The 21,510-nt window shown below is 36.6% G+C and overlaps 1 protein-coding gene across 2 annotated transcripts in view; it reads right to left on the minus strand.

Moving 5' to 3' along the window:
* ATP8A1 (ATPase, aminophospholipid transporter (APLT), class I, type 8A, member 1) overlaps positions 1 to 21,510 on the minus strand; it is a 290,919-nt gene that overhangs the window by 55,207 nt on the left and 214,202 nt on the right. For both annotated transcript variants that reach the window (XM_006877299.1, XM_006877300.1), the window contains 7 exons: positions 17,995 to 18,178; positions 17,794 to 17,904; positions 11,496 to 11,570; positions 11,274 to 11,396; positions 7,532 to 7,610; positions 4,411 to 4,472; positions 1,412 to 1,468 (listed from right to left, as the gene is read on the minus strand). In XM_006877299.1, the coding sequence (XP_006877361.1) occupies positions 1,412 to 1,468; positions 4,411 to 4,472; positions 7,532 to 7,610; positions 11,274 to 11,396; positions 11,496 to 11,570; positions 17,794 to 17,904; positions 17,995 to 18,178 (691 nt within the window). The remainder of the gene's footprint in view (positions 1 to 1,411; positions 1,469 to 4,410; positions 4,473 to 7,531; positions 7,611 to 11,273; positions 11,397 to 11,495; positions 11,571 to 17,793; positions 17,905 to 17,994; positions 18,179 to 21,510) is intronic.

The raw sequence follows: 21,510 nt of genomic DNA on the forward strand, positions 1-21,510 counted from the left end.
TACTGGATCTTTTATTTACTTCTTATTTCTTCCATGGAGTCCGTGCGTGGCTCAGATGGTTGGTTACACGCTAGGCCATGAACTGATAGGTTGGTGGTTCAAACCTACACAGAGGCACCTCAGAAGAAAGGCCTGGTAATTTGTTTCTAGAAAATCCCCAACCCTCTGCCACTGACATGATTCAGACTCACAGTGACCCGATACAGAATTTCCAAGATTATAAATCTTTATGGGAACAGAGAGCCTAATCTTTCTCCAGTGGAGTGGCTGGTAGGTTTGAACTGTCAACCTCATAGTTAGCAGTCAAGTGCTTATCCTACAGTGAAACTAGAGTTCCTTTCTAGAAGGTCCTAGCTCTGGAAACCCTATGGAGTGCAATCCTATTCTGCAGTACATGGGATTGCCATGAGTCAGAATTGACTCAATGGCAACTGATTGGGTTTATACTTTTCATCTCTTCCACAACTATTATGATGGTTGTGATATGGAATTGAGAATGTTCCTTCTCAGGTTCTTTGGTGGTTCTCTCCTCTTAGTATCTTTTTGTATACCCTGCCACAGTCAAGTCTCTTTGAGTTTCATTCTGCATGCTCTTGCTGACAGATGCTAGGCACTTGGAAGAACATTATTTGTATCCTGATGCCCATCAACTCCAAATTTCTTGTGCCAATATTTGCCCTGAGCATTAAAGTTTAAATTTTTTTTGTTTACTGGGTCTCTCTACCTGTAAGTGCTGACTGTACCTCAAAACAAATATATCTAAAATGGAACTTGTTTTATCTAGAATGAGTGTTTGTTTACAGAAGTCTGGAGACAATTTTCCACTACTATTTCTGCATTATTAGAATAATGTTCTAATGGAATTTCTCTAGAATGTCAGTCTTGTGACATTCTACTAAGAAAAGAGTCCTAGTAATATACATTTGAAAGGCTCCCTCATTCTTAGGTTACTTTCAAAATACAACATCATATTATAGGCTTGTCTCTGAGAAGCTGTGTGGTAAATGAACGTACCATTATTCTACTTTAAAGTGATCATTAATTTGATTCTAACTTATGGTGACCCATTATGTGTCAGAATAGAATTGTGCTCCATAGACTGATTGTTGGGAAGCAGATTCCCAGGCCTTTCTTCTGAGATGCCGCTGAGTGAGATCAAACCACCAACCTTTTGGCTAATGCTCAACAATTTATGCCACCCAGGGACTCTACAAATTTATTCAGATTGGCTTAACTGGGTGTTTCCAGACTGGAATCCTAGTTTTCTCCCTCTCCACTCCTTGTTCCCAACCATCAACAAGCTGTAGGACCAGGAGAGTGGGGCGCATGAAGTTAGAATGAAAAAATAAAAAAAGGAAGTAACACTTAAGTACATGTGACATTTCTTGGTTATGATTAAAGGTACTCTTACCCATGTCCAATAGGATGTCTCCAGTCCAGCTTTCAAACACACAGTTATCACCACAAACTAAAACAGAAGAAAGATGTTCTTTTATTTCTTAAATATGACGCTTCATCAACTGAATGAAAGTGAGATTTGTAAACAAGTGGTTCTCTGAACGGGACTGGAGGGCTAGTGTATTATATGAAGCTTATGTTATATGTTCAACAAGCAAACAATTAGGTGAACTCCTGGCTGGCTGAACATCATGATTATTTGGCACTGTTGGCTTCACACTCCCAGTGCCCTTCCCTGCCTTTTCCTGATGCCCACAGCCTTAGAGTTCATCCATGGAACTCCTGATGTGTGTGTCTCCCTGCTTTTTGAATAATTCTGGAATAGCAGTAAAAAGGGTTTTCAAGCTTGTTTTAACTTTATTTTATACCACCTTTAATACTTAAAAGTCCAATTTATACCTTTAACATATAAAGAATAGTACAAAAGCAAAATAATTGGATATTAAACAATCTAAACATACATGCTGCAACTTTACTTTGTCAAACCCTGCATAAGAGACTAGTCTGCTAATCCCTCAATGATGTACACCCATACACAGTGACCATACCTCCTAATCTGGAACAAGGGAGCCAGGGTTCAATGAACGACTCTGTGTTTTTCTGTAGTATAGCATACTGATTAAATGGATACATTTGGAATCAGATTATCTATGCTTAAGACACAATCACTTATTAGCTGTTTTGGTTAATTAACACCTCTCTGTCTCCTTCATCTGTAATCAGGGACTAACTAATAAAGTATGTCTACCTCAAGCTTTTAGTTTTGGAGTGTAAAACACTCAATGTAAAACATTCAGACAGTGGTCAACACTGAACTATTAATTATGTATTACTATTTGCACTACTGTGCAATTATAACTAGTGACATTGAAAATGTTGTTCTAGTCCCGTGAACGCTGAGCTCTTTCTATGATTTCTAGTGATGAGTGTGGGATGCTTGTCCAGGGCTGGAGATTAACAAAAGTTTGAGGTGCTTCATCACGCTTTCAGGCACTTTAAAGTTTTACACTTAATATCTGTATTTGTATTATGACCCAGTGGGATCGTAAAGTTCAGTTAAAGTGAGAAGTTGGGGGCTTTCTCAGCAGGATACAAAAGGCAATTTAGGATTAATGTCTGGAGAAATAAAACTCTTACTAAAGTGTAAAAATTAATTAAATTAAGTTATATAAAAAGTTCTAAAATAAGACATAGAGCTTAAAATAAATGAAAGAAAATTATCCTCCTGGGACTTGTTGAGTGTTGTTGAGTAGGTTCCAACTTGCAGCGAACCTGCATAAGGTTTTCAAGGAGCAGTTGGTGGTTTGAACTGCTAACCACAATTAGAGGTCCAGTGCTTAGCCTACGGCACCATTGCTGTTGTTGTTAAACGCTGTCGAGTCAGTTCCGACCCATAGCGACCGCGTCTAGGGTTTTCTAGGAGTGGCTGGTGAACTTGAACTGCCGACCTTGCAGTTCAAACGGTTTTGCAGGCTGGTGCATTAACCCACAGCACCACATCAGGACTTTGAAGTATTTATAGGGAATGTCCATAAGATATTTTGTTGTCGTTGTTGATTTTGACTCAAAGTGACCCCATGTAACAGAGCAGGACTGCCTCACAGCATTTTGTGGCTGCAATCTTACAGGGGTAGACCGTCAGACCTCCCTCCTGAGGAACAGCTGGGTCGGTTTGAACTGCCAACCTTTCTGAGCACTTTGACAGTTAACATTTGCACCACCATGGCCCCTTCCCTGATATATAATTTGATAAATTTCGAGCATTCTCTATCTACTATTTATACATTTCTGGTTTTGCAACCATGTCAAATTACCAACCTCCAAACATACTTTTGTTTTCCCTCAACTACTTCAGTGGGTTGGTGTCCATATAAAATAGACATCAGTGATGTTAAGACATTTACTCCCTCTATGACCTACAGATCTTACCTTCCTCTCATTCAGTTCTTTACACACTTGATAGTTAAAACGCCACATAATTGATCTTCTACTGACAAAGTCAACTGTACTCCTGGCTTTCCTGTTTAGAACAGTGTGTTGCCCTCCCAAACAGAGAGGGCTTTGTCAGGAATGGGCACAGGAGTGCAGAGGAAGAACATTAGACGAGGCATTTAGAGCTTGAAGGTTGGAGAAGACTTTTATTGGATACTAATTATGTAACCTTGGGCATTAACATTCAAGAAATGCTTTTGACTTTTAAGGGGAAGTGGTTTGAAAATGTTTCTCAGCTCTTTAATGACAGGGATGGACTCTTATACATCTAAGCATCCTGCATAAGTACAAATCATATTGACTTACAGCATGGCTTGTTTACACAGGTTCAATGCCCCATAGCCTGGAGATTTTTCTCCTGTTTTAAGTATCATGAGACTTCAGGATAATTACTGGTCTCAGATCTGAGACTAGCTGGATAACATTTACTATAAATTCAGGAAAGCAAGAAAGTGTTAACACTGGGAGTAACAGGAAACCGAGGAAAAGGTGACAAGGGAGAAAACAAAAACCAAAGCAGGGGCAGTAAGAGTGAAGTGGTGGTGGTTAAGTGTCCTGGAATCGGTTCTGACTCATGGAGATCCTGTACAGGTTTTCTGAGGCTGTAAATCTTTATGGAAGCAGAAAGTCTCAATTTTCTCTCACAGAACAGCTAGTAGTTTCGAACTGCTGACCTTGTGGTTCGCAGCCTGATTCATAACCACTACACTACCAGAGCTGTTTAGGAATATGGAAAACAATAGCAACCAAGGTTCCATTTTATCAGGGATGACTCTAAATGCTATTTTAAAAACCTAATGTGAAATCATCTTTAAAAGTCAAATATTTTATTTTTAATGGTAACTACAAACAACCCTTAAATTCAGACAAGCACACATTTAAAATTGGGGGTGGGTGGGTAGGGAGAAGAGCACATATAAATCCGTTTTACATGCAAATGTGGCAAATCTCCTCACTCACAGTGTAAACAAAGTTTCCCAGTAGCAGATAATCCGAGGTTTTTCCATTTCCAAATACAGTACCTGTATGAAGAGAAGAGAGACTCATTAAAGAAAATCAATGTGGTCCTTCTAGCATTCTTTCAAAGACCAATGTATAAAGTGTTGAAAAAAAGAAGGAAAACCAAGAGATATACACTGTAGCCAGAATTTCGGCTACTTCCTAAAATACCTTCAGAAGTCAGACACAGTTGCAATTAAAGATGGGATGCAAATGAAAACTTTCAAACTAAATTTCTAAAAGCCAGCATGAATAAAGTAGATTTGATAACCAATTCTCAGGGTCCACACACACATACAAACCAAACCAACTGCCCCATTAAAACTCACTGCTTTGGATATTAGACAAGAGACGGAAACTGGTCAACAATCTGCGTGAGAAGCTTAGGGAGCCGGCTTAGTATCTCTCAATGCAGTTGTTGGCATTGCACCATAAAAGTGACTCAGAGAGCTGGGGAGCACCAATGATTCTAAGTTTATGGACTTTTGTGGGTCTATCTGAATTCAGGGGTTTTAAACGGCACTTTACAACAACAACAACAACAAAAGTCTTTTGTTATCCTAGCAATGACTGAAAAATATGGCTCTAGGCAAAAGGAGTTGTGCCTGGGTGGTACAGATGGTTAATATGCTCTGTTACTAGCTAAACATTTGGAGCATCAAGTTTACGTAGAGTTGCCTTGAAAGAAAGACCGATGACCTATTTCTTAAGAATCAACCACTATGGAGCACAGTTCTATTTGATGCACTTGATGTTGTCATGAGTTGGAACTGACTCCACGGAAACTGATAACCGGTAAATAAAAGGGAGTTGTGGCTAACAAACAAAAACTTAAAATTACTTAAAAAAAAAAAATCAAATCAAAATATAAAAATAACTGAATAAGTCATTGGCACCGACAAAAAATTTAAAACTCATGGAATGGTGTAAGATAATACTTTATTTATGCATGAATTATTCAAACATAACTTGTTAGGACAAAGTGTGGGTGAGACAAGAGTAGTGCTGGAGGCAGACTTAGTGAGGCCGTGACCTCACTAAGACAAGTGTAACCCAGTATAGTGACTAATGGTGTCACTCGGCACTCATCTTTTCATTCCAGATCAACAGAGCCTTTAGTAATGTTTGGGTTCACTTTTGATCATATGTGATCAATGTAAATATAGTTTTAAATCTCTTAATATTTATATAATCTAATAAATTTTATATCTTATCAACAAATTTGGGGTCGTGTTGTGGCACTGTAGGATAAGTACTGGGCTCATACCAAAGTAGGCAGTTCAAACCTACCAGCTGCTCCTTGCAAACCCTATACAGGGTTTCTATGAGTTGGAAATGACTCCATGGAACTTCACAACAACAAAACTGTCTGATAATGTAATTCAGTGTAGAAACATTTCATTACTTACAACAGTATTAGTAACTGAATAGAAACCTTGATTTTTCACCTTTGAAATTATATAGTGGTGGTGATTGTACAATTCTATGAAAATACTAAAATTATTTAATTGTAAATTGAAAAGAGTAAACTTAATAGCAAGTGAATCATATCTTAAAAAACAAAACAAAAACAAAACTCTGTTGCCAGTCTCCTAGCCTCCTGGGTCAATAGTCTACATTTGAGTTAGATTCTCTGATCACTCTTATTTGTATGGTCTAGAGGTTGAAACATTAAACAGATGGAGAAATAACCTGAGATGTGAGATTAAAGTCCTTGTCTAGAACATGAAACCACTGCCTTCTTTGTAACCTCATTCAAGCTGAATAGTCTCCCTAATTCATGGATAATTTGTTTGAGTGCCTACTGTAAGCTAGGCACTGCTCTATACACTGCGAATACAACATTGAGCTAAACTGCCTCCCTGGGAACTTTGATTCTAACAGTGGCGAAAGGCAATACAACATAAACAAATATACCACACCCTGTTAGGCAAAAACGATGCAGAAAATACAGAATGACTAGTTGGAACCGGAGCCATAGCATACCACCACCATACCACCGTGGGTTAGAATGAGGGTAGCAATGGAAATAGTCAGGGTGCTTTGGGGAACCCTTCCTGAGCAGAGACACGAGGGACCTGTGAGAAAGAGCTTCCCAAGTATCTGAGGAACAGCGAGGAGGAGAGCATGGGAGCACTACGAGGAGGGAAGAGTAAGAAGCAGACTAGGTCTAGGAATGAGCCAGGGTCAGGGCTGTAGATTCAGTTCTACATGTGCTACAAGTCTCCGTGGTTTTGTGATTTACATTTTATAAGGCTCTCTCTGGCTGCCTGTGGAAAACAGACTGTAGGTGGGCAAGAACCCACAGCATTAGCTTCCACTGGCCATCATTAACTCAGAGACAGTGACATTTGGTGTGTACTTACGAAGAACTGATACATCCTTGGGTGGAGTGTGTTGTGTTTTTTCTTATTGTCATTTTGGAGCGGAGACACTGAATGGTTGCCTGTCTTCCCCATGCTCTCTAAAAGAGGTCTGCTCCGGGACACTGCAGCAGCCGCTTAAACAGCACAGGGATCTCCTTTCTAAAGTGGCTACTTAATCATTTTTATGTGTATAGGAAATACACCGTGATCCTATCTCTCAAGACTGACAGAATGAAATCACTCCCTCAATGTGAGAGGAGAAAATGCTTACACCCCAAGATGAATATAAAAGCATTAAAATCCCATCCAAACATCAGCTCAAGTACACTTGAAAACACTAGCATGTCTGATTAAGTTCAATATAAAGAGCTTGATACAAGCCTCATAGGTATAATAAATAGACTACATAAAATATTAGCACTTACTGTCTTCAAACTATACATCAACAGAGGACGAAAAGAGTCCTAAAATTAATTTGATACAAGTTTGCAAAAAATTAGAAGAAGAAAAGCTTTGCATATATTAAATCATTTTGCTCCCAAAGGAATAATAAAAAATGTTTAAAGTGTGCACAACTTTGAGATGCATGCATTTTAGGTTAACAGTAATACCATAAAACAAAAGCACTGCTATACTTTTTAACATATACTGACAATGAGTTATTTTTCTAAAAAAGTAAAAAGTCATCTCTTAGCATTCATATCCTTTCTACTTACCATACTGAAGGGCTTTTAGTGGAAACCAAAACAGAATAACTGAGTGGAAGAGGCCATTTAAACAATGAACCCAGAAAACCTGAGGGAAAACAAAAATCCATGAGAACCATTTGCGATAAACTAGCTCTGTGAACTCTGACCTTTCTTTTTATCTGCGCGCTAGATTCACAAAACGTGTTTCTGTCGGGCCACCACTGTGAATTAATAGAACTGACAGACACTTTCTGCCTCTTAGACCTTCATGGGTCATTTATTTATTTTTATGTTTCTCAAAATGTTTTTTCAGCTTCACTTTAATTTTTCCCCCTAGTTTGTAAAAGCCAAACATCAAAAATTTAAGCTTTTGCCTGAAAAAGAAAATACAATTTAAAATAAATGCAGATCATTAAATTCCTTAAGTAGGGCCATTTTCATAATTCTACAAGGGTAAACTTTTGAAAGACTGTCATTTGGGGTAATGTCTACTTTCTTTTCCCATGTGCAATAAAAGTATAAATGCTTGTTAAGAATAGAATGCATTATCTCTTCTCTTTCTTTATATACATGTGCACATACATATATGTATATATATATATATACACATTAAACAACAAAATGGCAGTATAATATTTAAATTATATAATTCCTTAAAACAAACCATTGTGACCCTGACTCTATACCAGGCTTTCACAAATTTTTAGCACCTGTTAATACTAAGTTTCATATAATTATAACATCATTTAGTAGCTATTACTATCTCCTCTCAATGGTATCTGAAGAACAAGAGAACAAGTATCTGGTACAAGGATGTGAAAGATTAAGTTATAGAAAAACTGTTTGAAATTCTTAATGTCCTTCTGAACAGCTGTAGTTTTGTCATTTAAAAGTGCTTCTTGCAAACAACACTTATGCTAAATAAAATTGGCATGCATTAATGGGTCTAAGCTGTTCAAACAACAGAAATTAAGTTGCCTGCCTCCCCAAATTTTCCACTGTGATCTCAATCTCCTTTGTTAGTTGGCTCAGGCACACTGCATTGTATGATCCAATTTACGCTCCAATACATTACACATTTGAACTTGTGTTACTCATTAACCTTTGTCTCTTCTCCTCACTGTGTCATTACCACACGTTTTTATTTGACAGAAAGCACAGGTGGGTGCAAGAAAAATTAGTTCTACTTTTCCATTTTCCTGACCGAACTTATTGTCACATGCTAATCCTTTAACCCCTGTCATGACCTCAGGACCTCTGACCCTTTTTACCATAACAAACCTCAGCATTATCATTCAGGGCAACAATGTTTCTATACTCTGGACCCACAGCAACTGCTGTGTATACAACTATGCACTTGTCCCTACAATTTAAAATGCCTATATGGGATCTAATCACAGGATTTTAATGGAAATAATTAGAAAACTCTATACACCCTATTAAAAAATGTTGCCAACTTATATAAATAAAATAGTACTATGATAAATGTTCCAAAAGATATGACAGTGGTATGACCTATTTTGGTTCATCTGGTGATTTTTCTATGCAGAGCACCAACATTTGGACGTAAGTGAAATGCTCTTGGACAACAACAACAAAAAAAAATGGCAAAGGACATAAGAAATGATGAAACTTAACTGCCTGCTACATCCTTTTCCCAGTCACAACACTGGTTGTCAAGTGCAAAGGTATGAGGACATGATGAAAGGATCAGGCTTTTCAGGGAGAGCTTTGTGAATTCTGTGAGGATCCATCTATGTTTTTAAGCAAGAGTGACATCGCCAAGTTTGTGGCTCGGAAGGTAACTCCCGAGATAGCACTGTGGCAACAGAGCTACAGCAGATGGTGACTTGTAGCTGAGTTGATGTAATTGTCTAGGTTGAAGAGAATTATTGTAGATCCAGGGGCTGGGACATTCTTAATTCCCAGATTACTTTTTCAGGGAAACAGAGTCCATGGTATCAAGCCCCAATTGTGGCTTATTTTCATAAACTCCCACCATACATAATGAAAAACATTATAACCCTGAGTGATGAAATGAACACAAACTGGGCATCAGAAGGAAATTCAAAAAAAAAAAAAAGTAAAAGCCTAGCCACACTGAGTACTATAGAGAGATCAATGAAAAATACTTTCCCAAACCAATGGGTTAAATCATTAACCAAACTCAATTATTTAAAACAATACTGTTGAGTTGTGTGGGAACATGTGATGTATTCATGAAACTCTAGACTCAAAAGAAGAATCTGCTGGTTAGAATAACATTGCACTATCATTTATTGTGGAGTCCTGGTGTGGCCCTGTGGGTTAATGCTCTGGACTGCAAAGTACGTTTGAACCACAAGGTCGGCTGTTCAAGATCATCAACTGCTCCTTGGAAATCCTGTTCAGGGTTGCTATGGGTTGGAACTGACTCAAAGGCATTTAATAACAACAACAACAATATCATCACTTATTGTACCAAACACCTGCTTCATTTTATCCTCTTGCTACGTAATGTGATTGGATAACTGTGTGAGTTAATAAATATGAAAAAAATCATACATTAACTGTTCTACATTCAAAACACTGAATTTAGGCTCCATATAAGTAATGGCAACATGTAATAAATGTATACTATATTAAACAGGAAAAAGTCTTCGAAGGTCTATGCATTTGGTGCTTTTATAATACTTTAATAAAAACTAAATGTTAGTAAGTTTCAAAATGGCACCTACTTTGATTATTTTTAAATTAGTTTTTTTCTTCACACTACACAGAAATCTGAATTATTAACAAATACCAATATAAATGCTTTTTAAAAGTTGTTGCTGTTGTTGTTAAGTGCCAATGAGTAAGTTGTTGTTAAGTGTCATTGAGTCAGTTCTAACTCACAGCTAGCTGGCATAGGGTTTCTGAGGAGTGACTGGTGGGTTTGAACTGCCAAACTTGTGGTTAGAAGTCCAGTGCTTATCCTACAACACCACACTAGAAAATGAGATATTTTTGTTGCTGGGATGAATAAATACCATAGAATACAAGAGCTGGCAATTGCCCGTTACTCGCTATGTAGGAGATGGACTCAGTACGAATTTAGTTGGATGTTTTAACTAGTATTTTTAGTTTTAGGGCTTAGAAATACTGAGTATGTGACTATGTAAGCTACTGCCCAGAGACTATTAACTATTTACTGCCCAAGACAAGGAATTTAAAATTCCAATGTTGTTGTTGTTGTTAACTGCTGTCAAATTGGTTTTGACTCATAGGACCCTGTATAGGGTTTCCAAGGAATGGCTGGTAGGTTTGATCTGAGGACCTTGTGGTTCACAGTCCAGGGCTGCTCCTACAGCAACTCACCAGGAGTCCAAATTCCAATGATAAGGATTTTGTTTCACAAAGAAGAAAATTAAAGAATGATGTAAGATCCCTCACCAAATGTAAGACAGCTCTTGTCAGCAGCCCAGGATTATATTGTGAGGAGTGAACCCTTCCCCACAACATGGCAAAGACAAAGACTCAGAGGACCAAAAGGACAACCACTTCCTTCTACCAGACCCAGCTTTCTGGCTGACTGGCAAATCCCAACGCATTGTGGTTGCATTTTAATTTTATAGCAAAACAAAACAAACTTCTCAGTCCATGTTAGAATTTAAATCAAATATGATGTGCCATGATTAGCAACCTGAAGATTTCAGAGTAGAGTTTCTTTGGTTTTGGAAGACCAGTTGCCTAAAGTAATCAGGACAATAAATAAGCCCCACCAAATGTGCTTCAGGCTCCCGCGTCTTACCTTGGTGTTGAAGTCCAGGGCATTCTGAGATGTTTTGTATAATTCAGGGTATTTCAGCATATTCTCTTTTCTGCACGATCTCTCAAATATTCCAAGAGTTAAGGGAGGCATTGCTGTAAACATCTAAAGTGCACAAAGTAGTAATCATGCCAAGCAACCAAACACAATGTGAATCTTACAAGGCATGTGACAAAACAGGAATAGTCAAATGTTCACACTTACCACATTATAAAGACCTATGCACCATCGTTCAAAGAGGATCTGCCCAGAAAAACCATTAACAAAGGCGAACCAGATCTAAGGAGAAAACAACCCCAAACCCACCCAAATTAGAACATCAAAATATAAATGCATTGCTTAGAATCTTTATATATTTAACTATTGAACAGCACTAACATTACCATATTATTTTTATAACGTTCCTGTAAATGGCATTTCTTTGCCTTTTAAACTACTTTGTTATTTAAGCTTTTAGAAATACTCTTTTATTTAGGCCAGAATTTATTTTACTTGTTGAATCAAAAAACTAAAAAGGAACTATCTGAACAGTCAGCTACAGATTTATATAAAGTAAATGCAACCTTGTTTCCAAAACAGTGCTTTATAAAAAGCTTTATATAAAAAAAAAAAAAAAAACTATAAAGTTTTTAGAGCTTTAATTCTCACTTCAAGTATCTATTAGGATGTAGTCAGTTTTTATTATAAAAATAATGATTGTTTATTTCAAAAAATACAGAAAATAAAACAATTTCTTGTAATAGTAAGACAATTATTTTCCTCTGCATTGGTTATATTCATATAATTCACTTGTTGTTGTTAAGTGACACTGAGTTGGTTCCAACTCATTGTGATCTTGTATAGAGTTTCTCAGGAACAGCTGGTGGATTTGAACTGTAGTTCACAGTCCAGTGCTTATCCTACAGCACCACACCAGGAGTCACTTACAAACAGTCATAAATTTACTTTATTAGAAATCTACTGTATAAAGTGTCACAACCTGTTCTACTCCCCTTTAAAATCCAAATCTGCATTATCTTAAGCTGTTACATACTCTTTAGAATGTTGTTAAAAAGATGTATGACCTCCACAGTATGGAGGTAATTATGTTTGGACAATAAACTTGCTTCCAGTTTTTGCTATGACAAATAATTCTAACTAAAAACTCTTGTACAGAAATCTATATCTATTTCCTTAGGTTGGATTCTTAGATTCTTAGAAGTCAAAGTACTTCTATCTGTCTGTTTTAAAATAATTCTGGCTAATTGTTGTCACCAGAATTTAACTGACTACTTTTTAAATTAAACTTCATTAATTGATTTCCATTAATTTATTTAAAATTAATTTTACTGCTTTTGAAATATTTTATGCTTGATAAAAAACAAGCCTTTATTAATATATATCTGCAATTCTCTTATAAACTTTAACTTTGGAGACAGCACTGGAGACATTTCTCTTCAACAAGTTTAAACTAAACGGAAAATTACAATGAATGCCCAGGAAATCAATAACACCTACATTATTTTTTAAAAAGCCGACTTAAATTATAATTGAAAATTAAACTACTTCATAGAAAGGCTGGCCCACCAATGAGATTACATAAATACAAACACAAAAACAAAACATAACAACAACAAAAACACTGTTCTGGGAAAGCAGTCTTGACATGCCGGTCAAGTGAATTTTTGAATTGGAGTTGCAGGGACTTTGCTACACTTCACGTTTCATTTAACCTCATTATGGAAGCATGAATTGCTACAAATTCACCATTTATCAATATGGACCCAGGCTGGCCTCCCTATGAAGAGTTTCTGGACTCACACTGATCGTCTTCCTTTTTATGGTGGAAGGAAATGATTGAGCATGTATCAAAACCAATGTAGGCTTCATGTGATGGAAAAGAAAACAAAGTAGCAACAGCACATGAAAAGTAAGTTCAAATTGAGCTACGTTAGTAACAGGCATCAATAACAATAACAAAAGAAGCGAAATCTAGTGAAGTTGGAAATTCTTACGAACTTTGTTATATAGTTACAGAAAAATTTTGAACATTTGCCCTAAGTAAGGAGCCAGATCATTTGGGCATGCAAACTTTGAAGGACTTAACATGTCCAGTAAGTTTATTCCTTAGGGAGGTGCTGCTGGCTTATAACTTTTTTTCAAGCCTAAATATACACAAGCTGACAAGACAGACTTTAATGCTCTGTATTGTGTTTTCACATTTGGCCTCTTTGAGATGTGGATTATGTAAACACATATTTGTGATACTCTGGGTGATGGTAATATTTTCCTTGAAGTATTGTTGATTCACCGTAGTGATACATAGGAAGAAGCGCTTTCAGATTTCTTAGGTATGATGGAAACAGAAGGCATTTTTAAGCACAAACTTTCAAGGATGGCCTCTTTAGTCTAAGAAGATATAGTCTAATCTTTGTGGGTCTGAAGAAAGCCAAGGCTCTATGCATATTAAATTCATCTTATAGACATGATCTGGCTCAAAGGTTATAGCTAGCTGTAAGTGCTTTTGCAATACTATACACTATGTTTATATTAATAAATTTGTACATAGGTAAACATTTGAAATGTGAAGGGTCCCCTAGCTTCATTGTAAATAGCATTCTGTGGTGATTCAAAGGCTTGAAATGTAATATCCTTTATTTAAATAGAATATTTTTTTCCTTCAAAAACAATTTTTTTTTAAGTTTCAAATTTTCAAATGTACAAACTAATAAGTCTAAGCTCAAAATTTATTTTCAAATATTTAAATTAAGTGCTTTATTACAGAAAGGGAAAAATTTATACTATTAACATTTTTTCAGCCCTTTTCATTTTTACTATTGGAAGGTGTGTGAACATGTTTTTGAAACGCTCTTCCAGTGTTTTTATAAAGTTAATATTTTGACTCTTTTCAATTTTTAAAAGAAAGGAAAATGAAAACAGAAATGCCTACATCTAGACCAGAACAGGACTTCTCAGTATCATATTCTATCCCTTCATATAAACATTTTGAAATTCAAGTTTATGTATTTTAAAAGAGAAGGGTTTTAACCAGTAGTCTATTAGAGGCAGGCTTTTTTCAGGTTAGTCTGGGATACCTACTTCAAACCTTCTAGTTCAGCCGAAATCATGGATAAAGAAAACACCTCTAGATTATTTAATAACTTCACAGAGAGAGAATCTATCTTCTAGCACAAGTTGCTAGGAAATCAATACTTTACTGACTTTGATCAAATTCTCTGATCATTAGAGACCTAACACTGTTTGGGGATCTTACCAGAAAATCATTTGAAAGAAAAGGTCTTGTTTTGCTATGAAGGAGTTGGATACTTCTGAGAAATTAAAACAACAATAACAACAACAAAAGACCCCAAATGTACCCACACAGACACACCAAGAAAAAACATACAACAACAACAACAAAACTCTTTAGAAAGAGCCAATAATTTAACTGACCATGTAGAGCCGCTACTGGGTGACCACTGTAAGTGATATACCACCGCTAATGTCAAACCTGTATTTATCTGTTGGTCTATTTCACAGCAATGAAGCTGGCAAATGCCATTCCTGGCAGTAACACAATGGGAAAAGCAGATCTTGCAGATAATCTATAAGACCCGTCGCGTTCAAGACTATTCCTTTATTAGCACAGAAACCTCAGACCCGTCTTTCCTGGTATTATTTTCTATGTTCCACGTCCCTGCAGAGGCGTGGCAGTAAAGCTTCAGAGACTTTTTCCTGATGGAGCATTTCTGCATATTAAACAGCAGCTTACAAATAGTCAATGAGTCCTCTGCTCCCACGCTTGATCAGCACAAAAAACTGAAAGGAGAGATTCTAGACTGGCAGTTGTCCTCACTAGAGACTTCAATGATGTGTTTTCTGTCTATTCATTCACAGTATTGACATGAGCCATTAACATCTGCAGAACTTGTTTTAGCTGGCAAAAGTTGGGTATCTGGGAATTGATTTAAAAGCTCAACTCGTTTCCAAGATTGTTGAATTATATTCAAAATACATTTCCATAAAGTGCTAAAAGAAAAATAACTTTAAAAATGAGATTTCCAGTAAAGTTTAGAACTTATTTCCTTTTTAAAGTGTAAAGAATTTGATCAGTGTTAAACATCTCTTGAAAAGGCTTTAAATTTGAAGCCAAGTGAAATTACAGCTAATCAACCACAAATCACATAATTATGGGTTTGAAAGAGAGTACAGACTTAGCTCTTCATTTGAGTTTAACATATATTTTAGTTTTCCCATTAGGACTTAAATTTTACCCACTTCATTGTTGAGTGTCAAACAATCTGGATTTTTAAAATGTGGCAAGTTGAAGTATTCTTATTTCATTTTATAAAAATTAAATTTCTGCAAGCAGATTTATTGCTGGCAGTGACTTTAAACTCCTAGTGTCTTTGAAAGTTTATGTAGAGAACTTATATAAATTGATATTGCTTTGAATGAAAATGTTTGGGGATAAGAAGAAAATAGAAACATTAGAAATATAGAGAGACCTGGGAACCAGAAATAATTAATTTAGAAAGGAATCACAGATACATTTTATATATATGTGTGTGTGTGAGTGTGTGTGTGTATATATATATATATATGTAAATACACACACATATCCACACAGTAATCTTTTAATCTCACAAGCTATTTGAGAAATACATTTTGCTCTAAAACATACACTAGTCTAGTCTATCAAATATAGTAAGTAGTGAATAATCCTGTTCATGTTCCCAAGGATTTGTTTGACTATTTTATATAAGGGGTTATAATCCAATTGTAGAATTTTAGTGACCAATAGATGTATCTGTCTGTATAGCTCAAAATTAAGTTTCCATTTTGAAACTAGCCTGACACAAAACAAGAACTATGCTCAGTTAATATGTTAGTATTATTGCTTATTGTTAAATGCCACTGAGTTGGAAATTTTTAACAGAGGCATAAAGAACAGCTACATAAAGACTCTAGCTACAGAGTAATTGTGGAATCTACTGATAAGTTTTCTCTGGAGTTAAGTATGCAATATTATTTCCATAAATGGTTGTGTTTCTCTTTATAGTTGTGTAGAAACAGTCAGCCAACAGATTACAGGGCAAGGGTGTTCTGGTGTAGTGCTGCATGATAATGTGCTGGATGGCAAGGTCAGTCTGAGCTGCAAGGTCGGTGGTTCAAACCCACCAGCCGCTCCTTGGAAATCCTATACAGGGGTTGCTATGAGTCGGAATCGACTTGACGGTACTTATAACAACTGATTAGTTTTCTCTGGTTTTAAAGTATGAACTATTCCATGAAGCAAATAATTTGGTTGTGTTTCTTCTTATAGTTGTGTAGAAGCAGTCAGCCAATGGATTACAGGGCAAGGTGGCACAAACAAACATCTGTAAGATAGCCGTCAGCAGATTTAGGAGAACATGAGCGTGTCTCCTGGCAAGAGTGTAAGATGGAGGGTTTTCACAAAAAGCTATGAGGAGCTCACTGTCATGTTCTGCACAACTGCAAGAGCTGCATGAAACTGACAGCCCTTCAAACTTAAGTATTACAAATAAAGTTGCTGATGATTTAAAATAAAAAGATGTTTTTAAAAAAGGTAATAACTTATTCATCAGGTCCTGATTAACCGTCTATAAATCCTATATAGGCCAACTCGACAGCACTTAACAACAACAACAACACTTACTTAGCTACTAGTGTCCCATACAATCTTTGAAGAAAGGTCTGGGGTGATGTACTTCTGAATATCAGCCACGGAAAACTCTGGGGCACAGTTCTAATCGGACACACGTGAGATTGCCATGAGTTGGAATCAACTTGGTGGCTGGAGGTAGAACTACGGTGTCCAAATTGGCAACCACTGGCCACATGTGGCTCTTGAAGGCTTGAAATGAACTAGTCCAAATTGAGTTAGGTTGTGAGTCCAAAATACAGATTGATTATGAATTATAATGATAATATTTTTAATACATTGGGTTAAATTTTAAAAGTCTTAATAAAATTAATCTAACCTTTACTTGTTTAATTCTTGTCATGTAGCTCCTAGAAACTTTCATGTTACATATGCAGTTTACATTACATTCTGATCAGCAAGCTCTTAGAGGATAGGAATCATGTTCAACCACGTCCAATGGACAGCTGTGATGGTTAAACAACATAGCAAATGCAGTTGGCATGGCTGGATGGTACATGTAGAAATGGTTGAACTGGCAAATGTTGTGTATACATATGTATATATGTAAGCTATCTGTTGTTGTTAGGTGCTGTCAAGCCAATTCCTACTCATAATGACTCTGTATAGGGTTACCGAGAAGCAGCTGGTGGGTTTGAACCACCAACCTTGTGGTCCACAGTGCTTATCCTACAGCACTTATATATAGATATATACATTGCTATGATAAAAAGAAGTAATAACATTAAGCCAGAATTTAATTTAAACATTATTCTCCATGGTTGATAAACTTTTTGTATTAACACATTTTCAAGTTTTATGGAAGTTACAAGGACTTTGAACTTAACTGTCTATTACCTCAATGATATAGAGGACGATGTTCTTGTAGAAGCAATATAAGATGCACTTGGAGACTCTGTTATAGTTCCAGGAACCATGGACCATCAGCAAATTTTTCAGATATTTGAACTTAAAAAAAAAAAGAGAGAGAGAGAAATTAATACTCATGACGTTGGTTGATGAAAATAAATGGTGTGTCTTGCAGAAGTGATAATTTACCTGAGCTATGGAGTAATCAGAAGAATTGGCTGCCTGGAGACCTTCGTTGCCACTTATACCCACACCGACATGCGCTGTCTGTATCATGCTGACGTCATTTGCTCCATCACCTATTGCCAATGTTATGACTTTGACTTGTTTCTTAACCATCTCAACAACTTCGGATTTTTGAAGAGGAGAAACCCTTTAATTAAAAATAAATGATGATTTATCTCTGTTTTCAAAACAAAAGTAATTTTGAAATGTTATTGTCTCAGAAGAAAAAAGGAGCAGAAGATTTAAACGACTCGTTCTCTGAAGAAGCACTAACGTGAAATCTTACGCTGGCAAATATTCAGTTCTTTGCCAACCTGGTAGTCACTTTGAGATTAAAAAGAAAAGAAATCTTAGTGGCAAATCGGTAAGTAACAGTTAGAAGCTAGAATATCTTGTTAAGCACAAGTTACCAGGATGTTTATATTCATGTAAATAAATAACATTCAATTCAGAAATTTCATTTTTTAAAAAACAAATAGCATCACAACATCTAATTTTTTTATTTCTGAATTAAATGGCAAGTCATAAAGTCTGTTGAATGGTAGGCCAGACACTAAATCCTGTATCACAAACCCATGGCTACTGAGTCAATTCTGACTCATAGTGACCTTATGTAGGGTTTCTATAGTATAAACCTTTACAGGTACAGAAAACCTCATCTTTCTCCCATGGAACGGCTGGCAGATTTGAACTACTGACCTTGTGGTTAGCAGTCCACCAAGTAACCCACTAGGTCACCAGGGCTCCTCAAATCCTATATTGTTGTTATGTGCTGTTGAGTTGCTTTCAACTCATAGCAACCCTGTATGTGCCGTTGACTCGATTCCGACCCACAGTGACCCTGCACAGGGTTTCCAAGAAGCAGCTCGTGAGCTTGAACCACCAACCCTGCAGTTCAAACGACTTTGAAATCTGATGCATTAGGCCACAGCGCCACACCAGAACTCCATATATAGAGTTTCTGAAAGTGGCTGGTAGGTTCTGGTTATCAATCCAGTGCTTATCCTATAGTAACACACCAGGGTTCAAAATTATATATGTTGAATTGCTGTTGTAAAGTGCCGTAGAGTTGATTCTGACTCATAGAAACCCTAACAGGGTTTCAGAGGAGCAGCTGGTGGGTTTGAAGCACGGACATTGCAGTTAACAGTCCAGTGCATTTTCTTGCAGTGCAACAGCAGGATTCCAAAATCCTCTATTGCTGTTGTTGCTAAGGGCTGCCGAGCTGGTTCCAACACATAGTGACTCTGTATAGGGCTTCAGAGGAGTGGCTGGTAAATTTGAACTGATGAACTTGTGGTTAAAACTGATTGTGTTTATCCTACAGTGCTGCACCAGGACTCTGCAAACTCCTATATAGTACCTGGAAAATAAGTTTTGGACCTCTGCAAGCTGGTCTCGGAAAATGTACCATATTCTTAAAACAACTGAAGACTCTACTTAAATTAAAAATAAGGAATTGGTAGCCTTTTGACTTGCTCTTAAAATGAACAACTGCGGACTATCAACCTAAATAAATACCAAACACATGATTACAGTTCATGTGTCTCAGGTTTCTTTCAAAGCTATTGACTGATGATGGTCTAATAGAAATGAAGCAACTTCTCATACAAATGAGGGTCAGAAACAGAAAACATTAGTATCCATTATGAAATGTTATTGGTATTAACTTTGAAAACGTATTAAAGACTTCCAAAAGGGCATGTAAGAACAGAGATAAACTCAAAGACAATGATGGAAGGGTTTGAAGCCAGAAAGTATTAGCATAACTAATTTAATATAGTATCACCACTGTGTTGGTGTTATAGAGAAAGAAAGGAATAATAAACAATAAACTGGCCCAGTAAACTGTTAAGATAGTAACTAAGTACGACGAAACAATTGATACAATTTTAAAGAAAAAAATATCAGCTTCAAAGTCTGTATCAAGGTTAAATAGAGTAGGTATGTGTCTAGTAGGTAGTTAGGCACCTGCTAGAACATCTGATAATTTGCTAGTCTACTTCAAAGGTGCACCTGACCCAAACCATGGTGTTTTCAATAACCTCATATGCATGCGAAAGTTGGACAGTGAATAAGGAAGACCACAGAAGAATTGATGCCTTTGAGTTCTGGTGTTGGAGGAGAATACTGAAAGTGCCATGGGCTGCCAAAAGAACCAATAGATCCACTTTGGAAGAAGTGCAGCCAGAGTGCTCCTTAGAGGCCAAGACAGCCAAACTTCGTCTCTCATACTTTGGACATATTGTCAGGATGGACCAGGCTCTGGGAAGGATATCATGTTTGGTAGAGTGGAGGGTCAGAGAAAAAGAGGAAGACCCCCAATGAGATGGATTGCCCAGGTGGCAGCATCGATGGACTCAAATGTGGCAACAGTAGTGAGGTTGGCCCAGGATCGGGCAGTGTTTCGTTCTGCTGTACATAAGGTCGCTATGCGGTACCGACTCGATGGCACCTAACAATAACAACAACTTCAAAATAAAGATCATTATTTATTTATCGATACATCTTTACACATTTTCTTGATTATTTCTTTAAGAAAAGTTTCTGTTGGTAGATATCTGCACAGATATGTGACATCAGGAATCTCCATTTCTGAAAGGCTTCATTTAACCAGATCAGTTGTGTTTTTTATTTCAAGTTTAAGAATCCTTACATTACCTCGTGAGCTGCGTGCACAGTGAACCATTCTCTTGGTCTTTGTATTCCTAGTGTCTGGTCCAGAATAGGTACTCTATAAATGTTTGCTATGTGAAAGAGTTATTTTTAAATTTTTCTTCATATTTCCTTTTAGAGTCTGGCAATAGTACAAAATGACATTATTGTGAATACAGCAAGGAAACGAATGAGTATCAGGTCATTAATGGATGATCTCACTGTTAGTCCCCATTTTTCTGCAACGCAATTTTCATTTGTATTTCACATTTTATTTAACTTTTTATAACAGGCTAATATAAATTGGTAAGTCCACTGGCTCTAGTCCAATGTTTTAAACATATACTATAGTTGACATTTAATAAATGTCAAAAAACAATTTTCTCCTGAAGAAATGGTCTAAAAAACAAATGGGAAATGGGCATGAAAAGAAAGAAGCATTTGAAAACCTTTGTAAAGGTCTCTTCACAATTTCACAGGCTTACAATGTGACTACATTATGAAGTGACACCATGTGGATCAATGAACTTGGAATAGGTGATAGTACCTTTTTTATAAGGTGAACATAGAATTAGTGCAAAAAATTAAGCACTTAACCACAAGAAATATGAGTCATAACACGAGTAGATATATGCATACCAATGTTCCTAGCAGCACTATTTACAATAGCAAAAAGATGGAGACAGCCAAAGTGCCCATCAACTGAAGAATGGATAAACAAGCTGTGGTACATACACACAATGGAATATTATGCTACCTTGAAGAATAACAAGGAAGCTGCCAGCCACCACATAACATGGATGAACCTTGAGGACATTATGTTGA

This window comes from Chrysochloris asiatica, unplaced genomic scaffold (assembly GCF_000296735.1).
Source record: "Chrysochloris asiatica unplaced genomic scaffold, ChrAsi1.0 scaffold00465, whole genome shotgun sequence".
In the NCBI taxonomy this organism is placed as follows: Eukaryota; Metazoa; Chordata; class Mammalia; order Afrosoricida; family Chrysochloridae; genus Chrysochloris; species Chrysochloris asiatica.